Genomic DNA, 20,040 nt, shown 5'->3' with positions numbered 1-20,040 from the left:
AGGGATTGCTAGATCTGCCAAGGCCCTTGGTCCTGATGGCCTACCTTCTAAATTATAAAAAATACTCAGAGGAATTATCTGAATCATTGGTGTCACTATTTAATAATTTGCTACCCATTTACTCCTATCTTCAATCAGGTCTATATCAAAGTTTTCCCAAAGAAACAAAAAAATTAGATAGACCCTGGGTCTTTTAGGCCTATATCTCTCATCAACCAATATGTCCAGTTGTTATCAAAACACTGGCTACCCACCTAGCCTCCATTTTGCCAACAAACTGGCTTAATCAGGCTTTGTGATAGGCAGATCCACCATCTACAAATTACATAAACTCGTTATGGTGCTGGAACATGTTTGTCTGTTGGAGCTCCCCCCCTTGCCAGCAGCCCTTTTGGCACTGGATGTGGAGAAGGCCTTTCAAAAGCATCAAATGGGAATTGCTACAGATTGGACAGGTTCAGCTTTTAAGGCCAATTTGTCTTTTATACAGTCCATGTACTCGTTACCGTGGGCACAAATTCTTGTGTTCAAATTAACTTGACAATGAGCCATTAGCCTGTTCTCTGCTTAAAGCTACCATATTCTCAGGCATCCACATGGGACGTAAAAGGGGAAATCTGCCTTATTCCCAGATTACATCTTGTTATTTCCTAACAACCCTGGGAAAGACTTGCATGAATTGTTAGGCCATATAGTCTCTTTCGTCGAATTATCAAGGTTCTGTATCAAGAGTTCGTTTTCTTAAAACATGACTGGTTGGCTCCCCATCACCTAATCTACCTAGGGGTCCTGGGGCTTCTTGTATGTATTATTTCCAAGGGAGAGTACTTCTACTCTTAATGATAGGTAGATGCTATCTACCTAGGTTGATCATTTTTGCTCACCTACCAAATCCACTTTAGAACCTACCCTTTCTTTTATGCCACTCTGTTGTCAATAAACTTTACTGCACCTTTTCTGAGTTCATATGGAGAGGTAAGATACCCAGGATTGGCAGCGGGAAATTATTCCACCCAGAACAAGTAAGGACTTAATCTCCAAAATCTACTTCAATACAATCTGGTCTGTTTGTTACAGCATGTCAAAGATTGGTGGCATGGTACCTCTTGTCATACTGCCTTTCAGCTAGAATCTGAAGTAGTCCTCACTTGGTCACTTTCCAGTTTATTGCACTCTAACATGTCAGATATACCAAGATGCAATCGGCAAAATGCCCTATTTAGGGATACACTTATTGCTTAAATTGGGACAAAGAATTACACAAGGTTGTCCATTGGGCCTCACCGGCAATGTCTTTGTTCTTCCCTGAGTTTACCCCAGGTAACTCAACTCAAAGCTTTCTACTTGTGGCAGGCTAGGGAATTAGGAATGTTGCCAACCTCTTAGATGATGATCGCAAGCTGTTGCCGTCTTCTGTTCTTAGATTAAAATTTGCATTGCCTGCTCACCATGTCTTACATTACATGCAGTTTAAATGAACTAGTATGCACCATCTCTGCCCTCAGGGGCCAGTGGTATTCTGTGCTAATCTTCTCCAAATCTTAGATTGCACAACTACCATAACATCACCATCTGAAATTTACTCCTGTGGACTTCACCTGCAGAATCCACATCCAAATTGTCCTTTTTCTGTCAAAATGGACATTGTTGCTCAACATCTCCCCTCTTGATACTCTGGAATTACCTAAGAAAAGCTGGTCTACCCCCCAAGAGCCCTCCTCGACTTTCCGGTTAAACTTCCACCACTTGCTACCTGTCACGATAAAGACACTTGAACAGGAGGTGGACCCTCTGTGCTACCAGCACGTTTAGCCGAGGTGATATCAGAGGCGCAGAATCTAAGGTACCGCCCGGTGTTCACCAGAGCACCCCGCAAGGGGTGTTGGGCTTTGCTGCGAATGGCACCCAGTATGCGGCCCTCAGACTCGCCCGTGCAGGTAGCAGCTGACAGCTGGACAAACTGAAGGCAAAGTACCAAATCGACAGGCAGATTCAAAACAGGATCGGGTCAGGGCAGGCAGAGGAAGAGGCACGGTCAGGACAAGCCAAGGTCAGGAACAGGAAAACACAACTGGAATCCGAACGCTCACAGGAACCTCAGGTAGTAACACCTATTGCTGAGGCAATAGGTGTCTGACTGAGCCCAGCATATATAGGGAGACGGACAGGCTAGCTGGGCGGGGACTAGGAGGACAGCTGAGAATCAATTAGCAGGAAGGGCTTGGCAATGCCCCTAAATCCAGAGCCAGCAGAGCAGCTAAAGCAAGGTGGGAACAGCTGCTGCTAATCAGACACTATCCGGAGGACAACAAGTACCAGATCAGCAGTGCTGCTGATTTGTGACACTACCCCTATTATAAGCCTGATTAAAACTGATTGAACATCTATGTCTGCTGGCATGTATTTTTTTTAACTGGCTAGATGCTTGAGGGCCCAATATCTCACAGCCCACCAATATCTTAATTGTCTTATAATCATTGATAAAATGGATTTGAGTACACATTTACAGACCCATGCCACTCCTTTCTTTAGTACATGGATGACTTATTTAGAATGCACACTCTCTTCTGGCCAGCTTCATGAAGCAGTTGAAGTTTTCCGCAACTCTCCCTGGTATAAGATGCAGGCACTGATGGCATCCAATAAACACTAAAAAAAATGGCCTATCTTCAATAATCAGTACACAATACTAACGGACTCATGAGGGAGTGCATAAAGTGTAATTGGAAGTTTAGCGTTACCCTTTCTGTTTGGGGCAGAGACCAATGTTCACTAAGATAATACAAGTGACTTGTTTAACTTTGCGGCAATTTCTGTAGATATTGGCAAATAAAGGCTGGTTTTAGGAAGAAAAATCACTAGGAACTGTGATTTATTTATATCTGACTACTGATATGTTTATATCTATAGTGTCAGCAACTGCACCAACAGTTTTTACTTTTTTTTTTTTACTTATTTTTGCGTTACACCAGTGTTCGGGACAGACAATGCAGTTACAATAATAAGAGAAATTGACATATGTGTTACAGATTGAAACAAACAAGTCAACAATGCATTTGAGTATACAGAATGAGTAATTGTACATATTATTATTGCAGTTAGTTAACAATAAAGCAAGAAAAAGAAAGGAACAATATGAATAAATTGGTATTGTGATGTCAGACTTAGTCACGCATGGAGAGACAGGACCACAAGGGGGCGTATGGAGGTGGTGTGAGCCCTGACAAGGGCCAAGGCGCAGAGTCTAAGCAGTAACCGGGTTTCCTCCAGAGCCTCTGATGGTGAGGATGTTGCGCTGCTGGTTACGGCCAGGTTGCGGTCCTCGGGCACACCAAGGTGGGCAAGCACGGTACCAAATCACCAGGCAGGAGGAAAGCCGGGGTCGAGACAGGCAGCAAGCAAGAGAGGGCAGGTCACACGCCAGGGGTCAATAGCCAGGGATCCAGGAGACAGACAGCACTGACGCAGAGGCCACTGCGGGCACAGGCAACACAGGAGACACTGGAAACAGCAGGAGGAACAGGAGAAGCAGGGATATCCACAGGCAGACAGGAACACAGGAACAGCACAGGGAAGTTGGCTGGGAACCAACAGACTGGACAACGAGGGGTTAACATAGGAGCTGGACACAGGAAACACTGGATTAGGCAGCAGGTGTACAGGAACTAGCTCACAGAACTAAGGGCTCGGCACAAAGGAGACGCAACTTGTTGCATGAACACAAAATAGAGTCTGAGAGCTAGCTAAATAGCCAGGGCTGGTTAAGAGGCTATTTTCTGATTGGCCAGTGGCATGGACGGAGTTGATAAAGCTTGGAAACGGAGGCAGCCCAGCATCAGAACTGCCCGCATGCACAGGGGAGAGATGCCTGTGCTTTAGTGAGGAACAGGTAAGTGTGACAGGTAATATAATGTTCGCCATTATTGCACAGTTTCCTTGAATAGATGTGGTCCAGGAAACCCTATGGGGGTGAGAAAGATTTTGCTCTTATTCTGGCGGGCCTAAAGGTTGGTGTAAAATTCATGATATTATGATACTTTGGGTGGGGAGCGTTATGGGGGAGTCACCTTCTAAAGTTCTGATGGAGTAGCAGGTAGTCTGATTGAAACACTTATTTCAAGTTGAGTTTTAGTGGGTATGTTCAGTTTCAATGAAAAACAAAAGTTTGTTTCCTTGGAGTAGGAGGCCTCAACCCATTCCATTTTGAGAAGATATTGGAGCTTCGTAAGGAACAACTGGATCGAGGGAGGGGAACTAAAAATCCAACAGTGGAGACTAATTTTCCTTCCCACTGCAGATAAAAGCAGCAGTAGCCGTTTGGCACACGGGGAGTAGCGGATACCGTCTCCACTCACCATGCCAAATATTGTCCAAAGGGGGGTGAAGGGCAAATAACTGACCAAGTGTGTTTGGATATATCGGGCAATTTGTCTCCAATAACCAGTAGATTGAGGAGCAGTCCCAAAAGTTATGATAGAGATCTGCGTGATCTGCACCGCATTTAAGACAATTATTGGATTCTTATAGGCCCATGCAGTGTGCTTGTGATTGGGAAATATACGCTCTGTGAAATAATTTGAAAAACATCTCTTGATATTGTACCAATGGCACTACTTTCAAGGACACTCTTAACATTTGCAGCATGGATGATATGTCTATGTTGGGAAAATGTTGTCGCCAGGCAACCAGGCCCATAGTCGTTGTTGTGTAATCTAGATCTTCCTTGAGGAATCTATAGAATTTGGAAATTGCTTTGGAGAGGGATGTGGGACCTAATAGCATGGTGTCTAAGGGATTATTCCAGTCTGTGGCCCAAAAGGAATGAGTGATTGAGGATTTATAGTTGCGTGACTGGAAGAGAGCAAACAAATTATGTGCGGTTTTTGGGTATTCTGATTCATGGTCCGAAAGGATGTTGGGGAGTAGGGAGTCATGTATGAGGGCAATACGGGGGAGAGTTTTGTATGCTCTCGACCAGTAGGAATATTCCATGGCTGTAGGGTTCCTTACTCGCCAGGGATCTAGCAGTGAAATGTGTTTAGCAAGACGATGAACTGGGGACAGTCCACCAGTTTTCTTGGTAATAGAATTACCTGAGTTTTTATCCAGGGTGCTGTTAAAATCCCCTGCTATGTTGAGATTAGGATAATCTCCCTCTAGAAGTTTCATGATTTGATTAAAGAAGTGGGCGTTGGGCTTGGTGGGAGTTTAGATATTTAGGAATGAGTATAAAGTGCCCTGGATACTTCATGCTTTTTTTTTGGAGTAAGATGAGGTGATCACCTACCCCGCCCAGGATCCAGGCATGCGCAATGTGTCTCTTTACTTTAGGTGGGTTTCCTGAAGAAACACCAGATCAGGGCGATATATGTGCAGTGACTTTCCTTCTTTTAATGGAGTGGTTGAGGCCTCCCACATTCCATATTATATTTTAAAAGCAGTAGAGGTGACCTTTGGGGTATTGTCAGTGAGGGGAGTTGTGAGCGTCCTCTATATGTAATCAGTAGTAGTTGGAGAGGTGAGTGGGTGTCAAACAAGAGCCGTCTCAGCTGTCCCAGGCTGCCGAGGCTCTCAATGGGTACGGGGGGGGTGGGGGTCTTTTCTAAGTAAGATGGTGAACAGTTGGATGAGACAATTCTTGGTTCAAAAGGCATAAAAAATAAAGGGTTGTTTGGTGGGACTGGTGAACCATAATTTTTTATATTTTTTCCACTCCTGGGCCGGGGTGGGGAAAAGCGGTCTTGCCAGTGAATACGGAAGGCTAGAAATTTGGATAGATTAAGTTTCTCATTAGGGAGGGCAAGGTAAAAAACTGGAAATACAATACATTGATTTGTATACGATGAGGCTAGAAATGTAAAACAATAGTGAAAAAACAATTGCATAGTACCAATCATGAATAGAGAAAGGTGGCGGACATGGTTGTAGTCCAAATATTAGGATGTGGTCCAGGATGAGCTTGAGGTCAGGATGTTAAGGTAGCCGGGTCAGGTGCGAATATTTCCTGAAGGTGGGGTAGAGCCAAGGGGGGATCCTCAAAGAATATAGGAGCCCCATTAATGAAGAAACAGAACTTTGTTAAGTAAAGAAGTGCAAAACGAATGTTATGTTCAATAAGAAATTTGCAGGCCGGAGAGAAAGAGTTGTTGAGATGCAATTGTGGTTTGGTCCTCTAGGTCACTGGTGCTTTGCTCTCATTCTAGCTGGAGTGGTGCAGGAAATGTATTTGTACATATCCAGGTGGTACAGTCATGCAAGGTAGCTCATAGAATGGTATACTGTTGTGGGAATAAGATGAGTAGTAGTAGATGCTGCAGGGAAATTCTAAAAGTGGTGGGAAAAGGAGCCTGTGTTCAAAATGTGTGCAAAATGTGTGAGTCAAACAAGCAGAGCAGTAGATAAATAACTCAACACAACTTTTGAGCAGGATGTAGCAGAAAGAAAAGTGTCCAGATGATGTAATTCAGCTGTATCCTTTAGCAAAGCTTCGTAATATAGCAAGTGGGAGCTTGAGGAGACTTGAGGAAGCTGTGTTGTTTTTTTACGCTGGGGGGGGAGAGATTCGAGGAGCCAGAAGACAGCCAGGTGTTGTATCAGAGCTGTGCTGGATCACAGGCTTGCTGCAAGCTGACCGGGAAAGAGCGCAGGCTGCTGCAAGCTGACGGTGAGAGAGAGAGCAAGCCCCGTTGTGTGTCATAGAAGCGTGGGAGACTTCCTCTGTCTCCTGCGCTGGAACAGATGAATGGAAGCTCCTCGTCTCTGTAGTGATGCAGGCAGTGAAGAGGAGTCTTGCAGGTCTGGCAGAGAGTGGAAGGGAGTGTGTGTGCTTCTGCCGCACGGCAGGATGGCCACACTGTGCCGAGGAAGAGGTGAGCACCGACTTCGGGTAGTGAGGGGACGCAATCTGTCCCGTGGGTCGGCTCAGGATTCCCTAGTAGCTGTGGACGACTCTGGAAGAGCAGAGTGTTGGTAAGTTGTCCTCAGTGGAGTGATGATTCCGCTAGAGAATGAGGGATTTCACTGAGCCCAGCTAAAATACGGCTACCATCGTGGGTACCACACCCAGAAGTCTTTTTTTATTTTTTTCTTCCTGAAACGTCTTTTTTTTGGCCCCCAAAAGAATTCTTAATATGAATTGCAGCTGGCCCACAGCTACTGCGATCCATAGTAACGAGGGGCCATCTGCAATTTATATTAGGCTGCTGTTTTATAGACGCAAGTGATGCTGCTACTACAATTCCTGTCATCCCTCGTGTCTATATTTATTATTATTATTATTATTAATATTAATAAACAGGATTTATATAGCACCAACATTAAATAGGGATTGAAAATGACAAACAAATACAGACAGTGATACAGGAGGAGAGGACCCTTCCTCGAAGAGCTTACAATCTCTAGACCAGCGGCCTCTCTTCCTATGCTTGGCCCCACATTTTATAGACTCAAGTAATGCCAGGAATTGTAGTAGCGGCATGACTAGTATCTATTGAACAGCAGCCTAAGCGTGGACCCCGCAGAGTTTATACTGACAGGTAAGCCAGAGAATTGTGCCAGAGAATGCAATGCAAAACCAAATAAATGCAGCAATTCATTTGGTTTCACATTGCATTCTCTGGCAAAGTAAAACAATTCGAAAAAACCATAAGAAAAACAAGACTACTTACCCTACTACCTACTATACTACTGACAACCATGCAGATTACACTAAAGTGAAAGTTTTGTCACACTCCAGGATAGACAAAATCCAAAAGACTTTTCTTCTGCATAACTTTTTGTGGTCTTTTTATTTTACTATCTTGCAGTAAAATGTAACCTTCCTATATACTAAAGCTGCGTACACACTTGCAATTTTTGTCGTTGGAAAGGATCTTTCACGCCACTGTTCATGCTCTATGGAGAGGGGAGGGGGAGAGCGATGGAGCGGCACCCTGCTGCGCGCTCTCCCCTTCCCTTTCATTAGGATCGGCTGTCGTCCATCGTCCGTGGATCCGGCAGGTTTCATAGAAATTGAATTTTTTAGTGACAATGGCATAAACAATTCAAAACATGTCTGGATGTCACTTACTCTAGTCAAAGCAAACCTTGTGATCCTATTTTAGTGTGTGTATGATTTCAGTTTTGGCACTAATTATTGTTATATAATCTTGTATTATAACCGGGTCAAAACTGACTCTAAACAACACAAAGGTCATCATTTTCGCCACAGCATTTTATAATTTAGTGAAATTGATTATTTTTGTTTTATTTTGTTTAAATAGAGGATCCTGACAAAGTAAAAAAACCTTGATGCAATAATCAAATTTATGTGGTACTTATATTCATTTAAAAAATGGAACGGGTCCTAAATTACCCTAAGTATATAGGAAGGTTAAAAAGAATTCTTAGGCATCCTTCTCTATTATAGGTGTGTTCCACATTGAATTTTAAGCAAAACATCTTTCTTTCCATATGCAAATGTTTTATATCTAATGAGAAGGAAAAACTTCCTCAATTTTTTCAATAAATTTCAAGTTTGGCCCGCAACTTGGTCTAAGTTTTTAATATCGGCCCTCTGTGTGTTTGAGTTTGACACCCCTGACGTAGATCATTTATTGCAGCTGACAAAAATAATCAAGGAATAATTGCCTCCTTGTACCCTGATCTGTTTTGTGGGCACTTGAGGAAGGTCAAAACTGCTTGATAAGTTTTTCTATTTTAACATCCATCTGAACATAGATTTAGATTTATTAGACAGAAATATTATATTCACTGTGTGATAGGAATAATTTACACTGTATATTTTTATTCTGCTTGAATTTATAGCCCTGCAATCGGTGATGAATTTTATGAACCAGGGGAATATAGGGATGGTGTGCAGCTAGATGTGGAGCGTGCTGATGAACTTCAATATGAAGTAGGTTGCTTCTTTTTACCATATTAATTTGATGATTTATGTGGATTTTACTGGTAAATATGCTCTTGTAACCTCCATCTTATACTTTTATTGCCAATGGGTACTATCTTTGGTAATGTTTGTCATTTTCTATTTCTCCTCCATGAACGGTGTCTTGCAGTGAGTATTCTGCACTTCATTTTACTTTCTGATGGCTCCTTCTATTTAACCCCCCTAGCGGTAATCCCGAGTGTGACTCGAGATGGCTTTTACATGCAAAAAGCACTCGGGGTAACTTTAAGAGCCCCCCTTACCTTTGCTCCACGCTCCAGCGGCGATCCGATGGTCCTGCTGTGAAGCCGGGGGCGCCGGTCCTTCAGGGGGTGTGGCCGGGCGGGAAATTTAAAAGCAGATTATGGAGTAATCTTCTTTTAAATGGTTTTTACAGTACAAAAACACCACACAACATGAAATAAAAATAAAAGTACATTTGTAATTTTATATTTTATTTTAAGATTACATTGTTGTCTATTATTTCATTATTTTTTTTTAATTGTATTATTTATAATCATGTATTATATTATAATTTATGATTATAATAAATATAATTATTGTACCCGGGAGTTAATCTTAAGAATTACAGGCCCACAATATTAAAAAAAATTTCTATGCAAAAAAAATAGGATCACTTTTTGCATCAAAAAATTACAGAATTAGAAAGCTAGGGGGGTTAACTGTAATTGTGTCACAGATAAATAGTTTTTTTTTAATGTCTGTCTGGCTGTCAAGCCATACCATGTGCCCTGATGTTCTCAGACCTTTATATAGAATACTACATTTAGGGAACAGAAAGCATATAAAATGTGGATCCTGGGTTTTTTGTTTTAAACTATAAGTCCTCAATAATTGAAGACAATGTTTTTTTTTGGCAAAAAATAAAAATACATCGGATTTACTTCATACGTATATATTAGAACAGATCATAAACATTTTCATTAAATATGTAACAATTTCAAACAAATAAAACAACTAAAACAGAAAATGGGCTACTTTTTGTCTCTATATATAAAATGTATATGTCATTAGTTATAGGTTACTTATAATGCCTGTTAACATTCGAATACCTGTAAACATTAGTTTAAAGAGGCAATTTTTGTACACTGATGACGTATATGTGTTTCTACGGTGTAGGTTGAAGCTGTCTTCTATTAGAAATCTGATGTGTTTCGTCTAATCAATAGGCTTTATTAGGGGTACTTATTGGCTTGCTTATTAGTAGTACAGTTCTGTTTGTGAACATAATTAAGAAAATAAAGTGGTACATTAGTGATGTCTACTTTTACTGTTTCTACAGAATACATTTATGGAATTAAGGGAACTCACATTTTTTGGGACCAATACTGGAGGATTCATTAGCCCCTGGCATATACAGGGAGGATTGTAGGAATCCTCAGTGTCCTTAAGTAAACAAAAACATTGTATTATACACAAAGATAGCAGAGTGGGGGATGGGGGTTATAGTTTTGATGTATTACTTAAGTAAACTACGTGTATCTGTAGATATATAGGTAAATAAGTTATATACCATTGGGAATTTGGTGGAACAGGTTTCTTAGTCACAGGTAGATGTTCCAGTATCCATAGAAGAATGTCCAGGTAAGTATTCAAAAAATATAGGAGACAATAATTCTGTGCAAATAGAAATAAAGGATATAAAGTGACGTAAGTTGGGTGGATAATGAACAGAAATTATATTTCTGAGTATATTGGAAATAGTATAGTATAAAAAATACTTTTTAATGACTAAAGCAAATTCCAGGCATATGGGTAAAAAGATTTAAAAAAAAAAAATAGTTTTTACCTTAGGTCTGATATAGAAGAGTATCCGGAGGGTCCTACTTAGGTATGCTGGTTGTAGGAGAAGTCATTTCCACCACGCAGTCCTGCAATTGCATATAATTTTGCTTTAAATGTGCCGCTGGATAGATTAAATAGGAATTTTCTAGTGCCAACTCTGTGTTTAAACACGAGGTAACTGGCGTCTTAGTAAATGGTCTGCACATGAGCCCAGTACAGCGGGACTTGTGTGCGTACATGTGCACCGAGTACAGCGGGGCTCGTGTGCATGCTCCGGTTAAGCTGTCACTCGGGAGAGAATTTCTCCCCCCGGGGACGGGTGGCTAAAACAGGGGGCTGAAGTTTAGTGGAGGGGGAAAGTCCTCTTCCCTGAATATCATTGGTTTTGGGGTACCATCCAATCACCTTCATGTCGGCTTAACCCTCAGCAGCTGCCTGGAGGGGCAGCTAATATTAGGGTTAAGGATGCAAAAAGAATTTGCATCCATACAGAGGACAAGATAAGGATCTGCTAAAGTATTCAGGGGGTCCAAAATTACAGAGCCCCCTCTGCTTGCATTGGCGCTCCCGTCCCCCACAAGTCAATGAGGGGGGGGAGGAAAAAGATCCAGTATGTTGGGAAGGTTATGTTAATGACATGTGGTCTTGATTATGCGATGTAGGATTAAGTACGTAGGAGCATTTTATGATTTCTTTAGCAAACAGAATTTGGGCGTTAACCGATCACCTTGGAAATGGGCACTTGATCTTGAGTCTTTGTCTAGTGAAGCTTCACAGTGGTCCCATGTCAGCTAGGCAGGGTCCTTTTCAGCTTCTCCTGGCTGTTTCCTTCTTGATTGTTGGTAGTAGTGGGTGACAGTCCCTGGAGAGTTTGCACAAACTACCCAAGGACAGGGAATTTCCTTTGTGGCCCAGTCCACATTGTAATGCACGCGGGTGTGGACCCACTGTGCCACTGACTGGGTATGCTCTAGAGGGGCATAACTAAGCCACTACCTGGTCTTCACTAGAGCCTCTGATGGTGAGGATAGGCTTGGGCCGCAGGGTAGCTGCCAGGTGCCACTCCAGAGCAATCCCCGGGTCAGTGGCAGCTGACCACAGGAGTCACGGTACTCGGTGCAAGCACCGAGGGGCTTGCGTGGCCAAGAAGGTATAGGAGAGGTGGTAATTGAACAAAATCCGAGGTCAAAGTCAGGCGGCGATCAGGCAGAAGTCCATATACAAAATCCCAGGTTAGGGTCAGGCGGCAAACAGGCAAAGTCCAAGGGTTCAATAAACAAGATCCGGTACACAGAAAGGCAGACAGAGGAAGCACCTTTGCACTTGGAGTTAGACAAGCTAAGACCATGAGATTGCTCAGGCATCATCCTGTAGTAGGAAGATCCTTTAAATACCTGCAGAGATCCAGGCATAGGCTGTAGAAACAGAGGGCGTGTATGTGTTGCCTCATAGGTGAAGAGAGACACACCCACGCCCGCTCAAACACCAGAGCAAGTCTCCAGCAGGGAGGAAACTCTGGCATGGAACACAGGTACTGGGGTTACTCTACCTGAAAGATAGGACCCGGCGCCCGTGCCTGCAATTAGGAGCAGTGGCGCCGGCATGACCTGCAGGGCTAACACACATCATTCCATGGAATTTCACCTCTGCAGCAGGTCCCTAAACTTTGTCTCAATTTACAGCCCATCCTCTAGTCCCCATGTGCTGTATTAGAATGTGCAGTGCTTCATTTACAACCTCTTTGGTTCCAGAAATCATTGTCATTTATGTAGCGAAACGCACTTACTTTCAAACCTAAAATGCTCAAATCTTGTGCAATTAGTCCATGACAGTGAAGGTACCCTTGAGGAAGCACAGTGAAAGTGTACTGGCGGCCATCCAACACGAAGGTGAACTGGTCCTGACATTTCGGGTCTATTGGGATGGAAAAGAAAGCGAAAGCAATAGCCAGATTTATCACAGCATTATATTCTCCTGCCTCCTTTTGCAATTCTTTCAGTGATGGAGATTATATCATGTGCAGCTGATTTTAAAGGAGGCACCACATTCTCCATGCCCCTTGGTTTTTTTTTTTTTTTTTTTCTTTTTTACAGGGAACACTGGATCCCAGAAAGGTCTTACAGCAGGTCTAAGGATCCCTACTTGCAATAACCAAATTTCTTTGTGGCCCCTTGGCAGTCTGTACTTGAGACAGACAGTCTTCTCTGGTAGAGGAATATAGGCAGGGGTCCATTTTGCATGACTTCTGACCACAGCCTTCACCACTCTTACCAGATATGCTTTCTGAGAATACTTTCGCTTTACCCATGTTCTAACTTCTGGTGTAGTCTGCCCTCCCAGACCTTCTACAGATATTTTCTCCTTTGTGATGGGAGGGGTTTCCATATAAAATTGTAATTTCAGTGCCAGTATGAACTAAAGCCATCAAATGTGCAGGAGAAGATGATTATCCTGCTGTCACTGCCCTCACTGCTATCACTGGGGACCTGCCTTCCCATCATAAAGGATAAGGAACATCCCAGCCTCCCTTCCTGAGACAGAATTGAGCTGAAATTGAGAGGCCTGACTTATATGGTAAAGGGCCAGCATTCTCTTGTGTCGGAACACACATGCTCCGATGGCTGCCCCTAGGTGCCCCTACTTCCGCTCTTAGATGACATGTGGAGGACAAAAGAGACTGTAAGTACCTGGAGAACGTAGGTGCAAGGAGGTACTGTAGAGAAGACTGGGAGGATGCAAACACTGATTGTTCCTCCTTGGGCAGAGATATGTAAATGAGGGTAACCACGAATCTCCGTCTTCACTTGCCGGCACGGGGGCATGATCTGCCCGTGTTCACGAGTCCTGATCACAGGATTAACCAGTGCTTCAAAGGAGTGACAGAGACCCAGTAATTGCCTGGCCAGAATACGCGCTCGTGGTAACAAGTAATTGTGTGTTTGAGGAAGCTTGAAAGAAACTAGAGAGATATTGATAGGTAAAGAAAAAATGGATATAGGGGGAGAAGATGGAGTGAATAAATTAGTTTTTTAAACTAGTATGAATAATAACAAATTCTATTTCCTAAAAGTCACTATCACTTGAAGATAACACATCCTTACAATCCCAATAGTTAGATGTGAATACAGCACGTACGCTGGCTTTACTAACAGGCTCATGACCCTTCTTTTCCCATTTATATATTTGGTCATGAGACCTGCACACCTTTACCCCCAAATTATGAGCCCTACTAACAGCTGATCATACACACTCTGAAGTAACTGCTAGCTGGTCTCTTAAAGCCTTTGCTTTATCCCTTCTTTGAATTTTAGTAGAGCATCAAGGAAATTCCAGCCAATGTGGGACACAACCTTCTTCTTCTTTCTTTTTTACTTATGTTCAATTTAAGGGAGAAGAATATTTAAAAATTCCTAAACAAGAGGCATCCACGGACTGTTTTTGACCCAAGTAGGCAGGTTTCCCGCCCCCCTTGGTCCACAGAAACCTCTGCATTTTTATATTTAGTTAATAGTTTGCGCAACATTTTTACTTGGTACAACTATTACTTAACGAGACTGATTCAGTTGAACTTCAGTGCAGATCCCAGGCCATGAGCCCTCAAATGTTTTGCTTGGTGGCCAATGCTTTTGCTATATACTTCGACTATACTTAGAGACCTAGACTAACAGTTAGCTATAGAAGGAACACCGCTTGTTCTGTGGTTTTATGTTTTTACTCAACAATAAATGGTGCATAAAGAAAATATTCAGTTACAGGAGGACACAACAAAACATACAGAGATCAAAACTGCATACATACACATGCAAACTCCATCTAACACTTCCCAGTGAGTGAACACTGGCAATGTATACAAAAGAACAGACTAAAAGTTACTTGGCTTCAATAAGAGTATCACGATTTCCTTTGCAAACAGAACATGGGTGTTAAGTGATCACCTTAAAAACCGGGCACTTTACCTTCCGTCTTTGTCTTTTGAAGCTTCACAGCGTCCCATGGCAACCAGGCAGGATCCTTCCCAGCTCCCCGTGGCTTCTCAAGAAGGACCCAGCCAGGAGTTCCCATTTCCATCTTGGATGGAAACCTTTTATGAGGAAAGTTTGTGGCCTATCCCAGTTGGTCCACAAACTCTCCACTCAAACTTAACATTACACTCTATCATGAAAGCAGTCCTATATGCAAACTCTAGATGGCAGTCTTGCTCTTTAATGGCAAGAGGTCAATCTGCTGGCCAAAACCTGTTTGTTACTGTTTGCCTCTAAACAACTCTTCCAACTGACAAACAGTGGCCAACTGTCCTATCCACGTCCTATCCACGTCCACCAATGAAAAATGAAGGAATGTGTAGTTTTCTCCTTACTTATAATAAAGATATGGGTTGAGCAACCTCTTCAAATTGCATAAATGAAATAAAGTGTTAAAGAAAAGAGGTTTGCGGCTCACAAATTTGTTTCAACTCCTAATTTTGTATTTTTACATAATAGATCAATACATAATTACAAACAATCAAATGTGAAACTTGAACCCCAGACCTGTTTAACAATTCACAGGAATCGGGGGTGGATGAACTATACAAACGTGCCCCTAATAACAAAGGGTATACAAGGAAAGAATGAGGACCATATTTTGGCCTATGAAATCCGGCATGCTTCTTCAGCGATATTGATGATAATTAACAAGCTTAATTATGGTGGTGAAGGTAATGAAATAAGCAGTGATTGAGGCTCAGTTGTAGTAGTAGTTGTGTATGGATAGAATATGAAATATCATATCAATGTAGACAAGTGCCCTGATTTATTAAAGTTCTCCAAGCCTGGAGAGAATACACTTTCATCTGTGAAGTTTGGTAATCTAGCAAATCTAGAATGGATTTTTTAAAAGTCATTCGTTATTTGTTAGCAAATGTTTTCAATCCTGGACAAGATCCAGATCCATTTACTGACTTTAGGATCAGACTTTAAGATATGTCAGTTGTGGGTTAGGGTTTTGTAGATAAATTCATGGTTTTCATTGAACCTAGTAATTAGTCTTATGGGGGCTTTGGTGTCGCTATTGGGCTTGTCTGCTTTGAAGATCAAATCTTCCCTTTCATGCTTGATGGCTCTTTTTATATGATTTTTTCAAAAGATGCTTAGGGTATCTTCTTTGTAGAAGTTTCTCCTGTACGAGTTTCGCTTCATGTTTGAAGTCTTGTATACTGGTACAGTTCCTTTTTAGCCTTAGGTGCTAGCTAAACGGTCGAGAAAAGGTACTTGTGTTGTGCTTTTTTCCATCGTAAATTTAAAGTTGAAATCATTCTGTTGGATATAATTAAAGAAATAGGTCGGAAGTGTCTCGGGGCCTGTCCAGAAAAGCAGGACATAATCAATGTATCTTTTCAAGCACAAAATGAATGCTTTGAGCTTCTCTGCTAGGGGGTTGGAAAACAGGCTTTCTTCCCATCCACCCAAATTTAAATTTGCGTATGAGGGAGCACACCTCAATCCCATAGCAACCCCCTGCTGTTGTAGGTATATTTTCCCATCAAATGTAAAGGTATTTTTGGTTAGGATAAATGCCAAAAGTACAATTATGAAGGTATTTTTGTCCTTGACCGAAGGATATGCTTTCTTTAAAATTTCAGAAATGTGTATGCCCAGATTATGGGGTATGCTGTTGTACAAGGATTCGACATCTATTGTAACAATCCAGGTGTTATGTGGTACGACCATGTTATTTGTACATTTTAGTACCCCAATAGTGTCCTGTAAGTAGGATGGTAATTTAATAACTAGTGAACGTAAATAGGTGTCTACAAGGCCTCTAGCATTTGCGGTTAATGAGCCAATGCCCGATATTGTGGGGCGGCCTGTTTGGTGTAGCAGATTTTTGTGCACTTTGGGCAGTGCGTAAAACGTAGGGAGAATGGGATGCCTGATGGCAAGAAAGTCTTTAGTTTTCAAGTCAATGATTTTATTAGAAAAGGCTTGCCAAATCAATTCATGGTATTCCTGTTTATGTAGGAGTAATACGTTGTTAGGGATGGTGCAATACCAATCTTTATTGTTCAGCAAATGTCATAGCAAATTTGTTTATAGTGATCACTATTTAGTATCACTATGTTCCCTCCTTGATGCAGATTTCAAATCTGTGTTCAGTTTTTCTCTAGCACATCTAGTTTTTGTGATGCAGCTAATTTAAATATTTTGTGAAATTCGTTATAAATAGCCTTAACATATTACAACATTTAACAACCGTTTTCCTTTTTTAAGGTTAGAGACCGCACTAACTGCGATTGATTTCATTTGTCATCATGCCTAGAAATTGCCTTAATGATCCAGACAGTTTCTGTTACGTGTGGTTCATTCATGATGAAAGCACATCGTCGCCAAATTACCACAGAACTTAAAAAGAGATAGAAATTATATTTCAGCTGTCCCCTTCGTGACCAGGATAAATCTTGGGCTCCACATGTCATCTGTGCCAGATGTTACAATGGACTGCGTGACTGGCTAAATCGGCGTAAAGCAGAAATTCCATTTGCAATCGCGATGGTGTGGAGAAAAACGCGAGACCATCTAAATCGACTGCTATTTTTGCCACGTCAACAAAAGTGGATTCTCAGGTAAAACTAAGCACAAAATTGTAAATTGCGCTTGAGTTGCAGCCAGTTACAACCCCGAATAATCTGATCCTAACTACTTGGTCGATGAAGATTCAGAACCAGAGACCTTTACACAAGCAGAGCTGAATGATCTTGTCTCGTTCTAAATCTCTCCAAAGACAAAGCAGAACTTCTTGCTTCAAGGCCTAAACAGAAGCACTTGCTGCAAAGGGTGTAACTAACTCACTAGAGAAAACGAAGTCATAACTTGGCATCGTTCTTCACTAGTGATGGCTCACTATGCTACTGTCATGATATAAATGCACTCTTTAACAGTTTGTCACAAGAGTCCATCTGAATGGTGTATCTTCATTGATTCCTCTAAAAGAAGCTTGAAAGCAGTCTTACTGCATAATGGTAACTCCAAACCAAGTTTACCGATTGCCCATTCCGTTAACCTAAAGAAGTCATATGACAACATGAAGTTACTACTTGAAGCAATTCAGCATAAAACACACAAGTGGAACATCTGTGGGGATCTAAAAGTTAATGGCTTGCTGATGGAAATGCAAGGAGGATTCACAAAATATTGCCGTTTTCTATGCCTGTGGGACAGCCGATTCACGGGAGACCATTATGTAAAGCGTGACTGGCTACCAAGAGATACATATAAGCCCGGAACAAGCAGTGTCAAGTTTCTGCCTCTGGTTGATCCGCATAAAATATTTTTGCCTCCTCTCCATATCAAGTTATGCTTGATGAAGAACCTTGTAAAGGTCATGGGTAAATCAAACTCCATGGGTTTTCAGTACCTTTGTTGAGAAGTTTCTAAACATAAGCACTGCAAAAATGAAGGAAGGGATAATTATAGGGTCACAGATCAAGTCTGTTTTGCAGGATGATCTTTTCAAACAATCTCTCTCAGCAGTTGAGCTAGAAGCTTGGGATGCATTCAAGTGGCTGTGTGAAAATTTCCTGGGCAACCATAAGTCTCCTGCATACAAGGAAGGAGTTCAGAACCTGCTTGATTCATACCAGAAACTGGGTTTCTTTCCAGGAAAATCTTGGTATGGTGAGTGAGGAACAAGGAGAACGTTTTCACCAGGACATTCAGTTAATGGAGCACCGCTACTAAGGTTTCTGAAATGAAAGTATTATGGCTGACTACTGCTGGATGCTGTACCGCGACATTCCAGATAAAGAGTACAGAAGAAAATCAAACTCTATTTCTGAAGAAACAATGGTACCTGACTGACACTGGTCAGTAGATCTATACCACAGTGTGCCTTATTTTACTTCACACTGAATATGTATTAACATTCACTTTAATGGTGCTTACGTTTTAGTACAAAATACATGCACGTACAATAATAACTTTAATGGTACTCATAACTCAGGAACTGTACGTGTTAGAGAAAAACTTTAGGAAAAGTTGCTGTGGTTTCTAAAGATAATCAAAACTAATTTTTTCTTGACCTGTGTCTATAATGCTTCATCTCTTTTTGGGTAAGTGCTACTTTTTTTTGTTACATTATACTCATTCACAAAATTGCTTAATTTATTGTACATTTGTTGCACATGTTGTTTTGATACTTTTTTGTTTGGTTGCAACACTGCAAACTAATTGATATCAAGCTGCATACATACTAATTAGCAATTTATATAATATAAAACTAATTAGTCATCACACAATAATATGACTAAAAAATGTGACCAAGCATTTTGGATCTGATACAAATTTTATTCTAGTTTGGCTTTAGAGAAATCAAATATTTGCAAAAAGGATTGTTGGCGAAGATGATACATGCATCAAGGAGCATTTAGTGATTTCACGTGTGTGTGTGTGTGTGTGTGTGTGTGTCAAAATACATTTGAATGTATAGTAATACATATGCATTTTCATTATTACTATTTTACCTGGACTGGTTTAGGGGGGATTAATCAAGTAAGTTTGCTTGGATGGTATGCATTGATGTGACTTTTTGTAATATTCATTATTGTTAGCTTCATCTGTTGCTAACAACTTCATGTTGTCAGATCCCAATTTTATTTTTAAGCCTGCCAACATCCCCAACTAGAAAATAGAAAAAGAAAGAACCAAAAAAGAACTTTCACGCCAGTTATATTCCATAAAATTATCATACTTTATTACACATTATTAAATTATCCCTTACCATCGCGTTTCGCAGACATAGTCCACTTCTTCAGGGATATGGTTCAGTACAAGCTAACACATCAGCACTACAATGTAATGCAGAAACAACTATTGTTGTTGCTCACAAACAGAGGGATTTCCCAAAAGAGTTCTCCACACAGCTATCCAATCATTGATATACAGTTCGGTCTATAAATATTTGGACAGAGACAACATTTTTCTAATTTTGTTCTGTACATTGCCACAAATAATTATAAATGAAAGAACTCAGATGCAGTTGAACTGCAGACTTTCAGCTTTAATTCAGTGGGATGAACAAAAAGATTGCATAAAAATGTGAGGAACTAAATCCTTTATTATACAGTCACTTCATTTCAGGATCTCAAAAGTAATTGGACAAATTAAAAAGCTAAAAAATAAAATGTTCATTTCTAATACTTGGATGAAAACCCTTTGCTGGCAATGACAGCCTGTAGTCTTGAACTCATGGACATCACCAGATGCCGGGGTTCCTCCTTTTTAATGCTCTGCCAGGCCTTTACTGCAGCGGCTTTCAGTTGCTGTTTGTTTGTG

The 20,040-nt window shown here is 41.2% G+C and overlaps 1 protein-coding gene across 1 annotated transcript in view; it reads left to right on the top strand.

The window, feature by feature from the left end:
- The window catches only part of LOC140342794 (PDZ domain-containing protein 4-like), a 183,671-nt gene that overhangs the window by 123,772 nt on the left and 39,859 nt on the right, over window positions 1-20,040 (top strand). The window contains exon 3 of the mRNA XM_072429142.1: window positions 8,806-8,896. Within this exon, the coding sequence (XP_072285243.1) occupies window positions 8,806-8,896 (91 nt within the window). The remainder of the gene's footprint in view (window positions 1-8,805; window positions 8,897-20,040) is intronic.

The sequence above is a fragment of the Pyxicephalus adspersus genome, chromosome W (genome assembly GCF_032062135.1).
Source record: "Pyxicephalus adspersus chromosome W, UCB_Pads_2.0, whole genome shotgun sequence".
NCBI lineage: Eukaryota > Metazoa > Chordata > Amphibia > Anura > Pyxicephalidae > Pyxicephalus > Pyxicephalus adspersus.
This window is presented reverse-complemented; position numbering and strand designations above follow the sequence as displayed.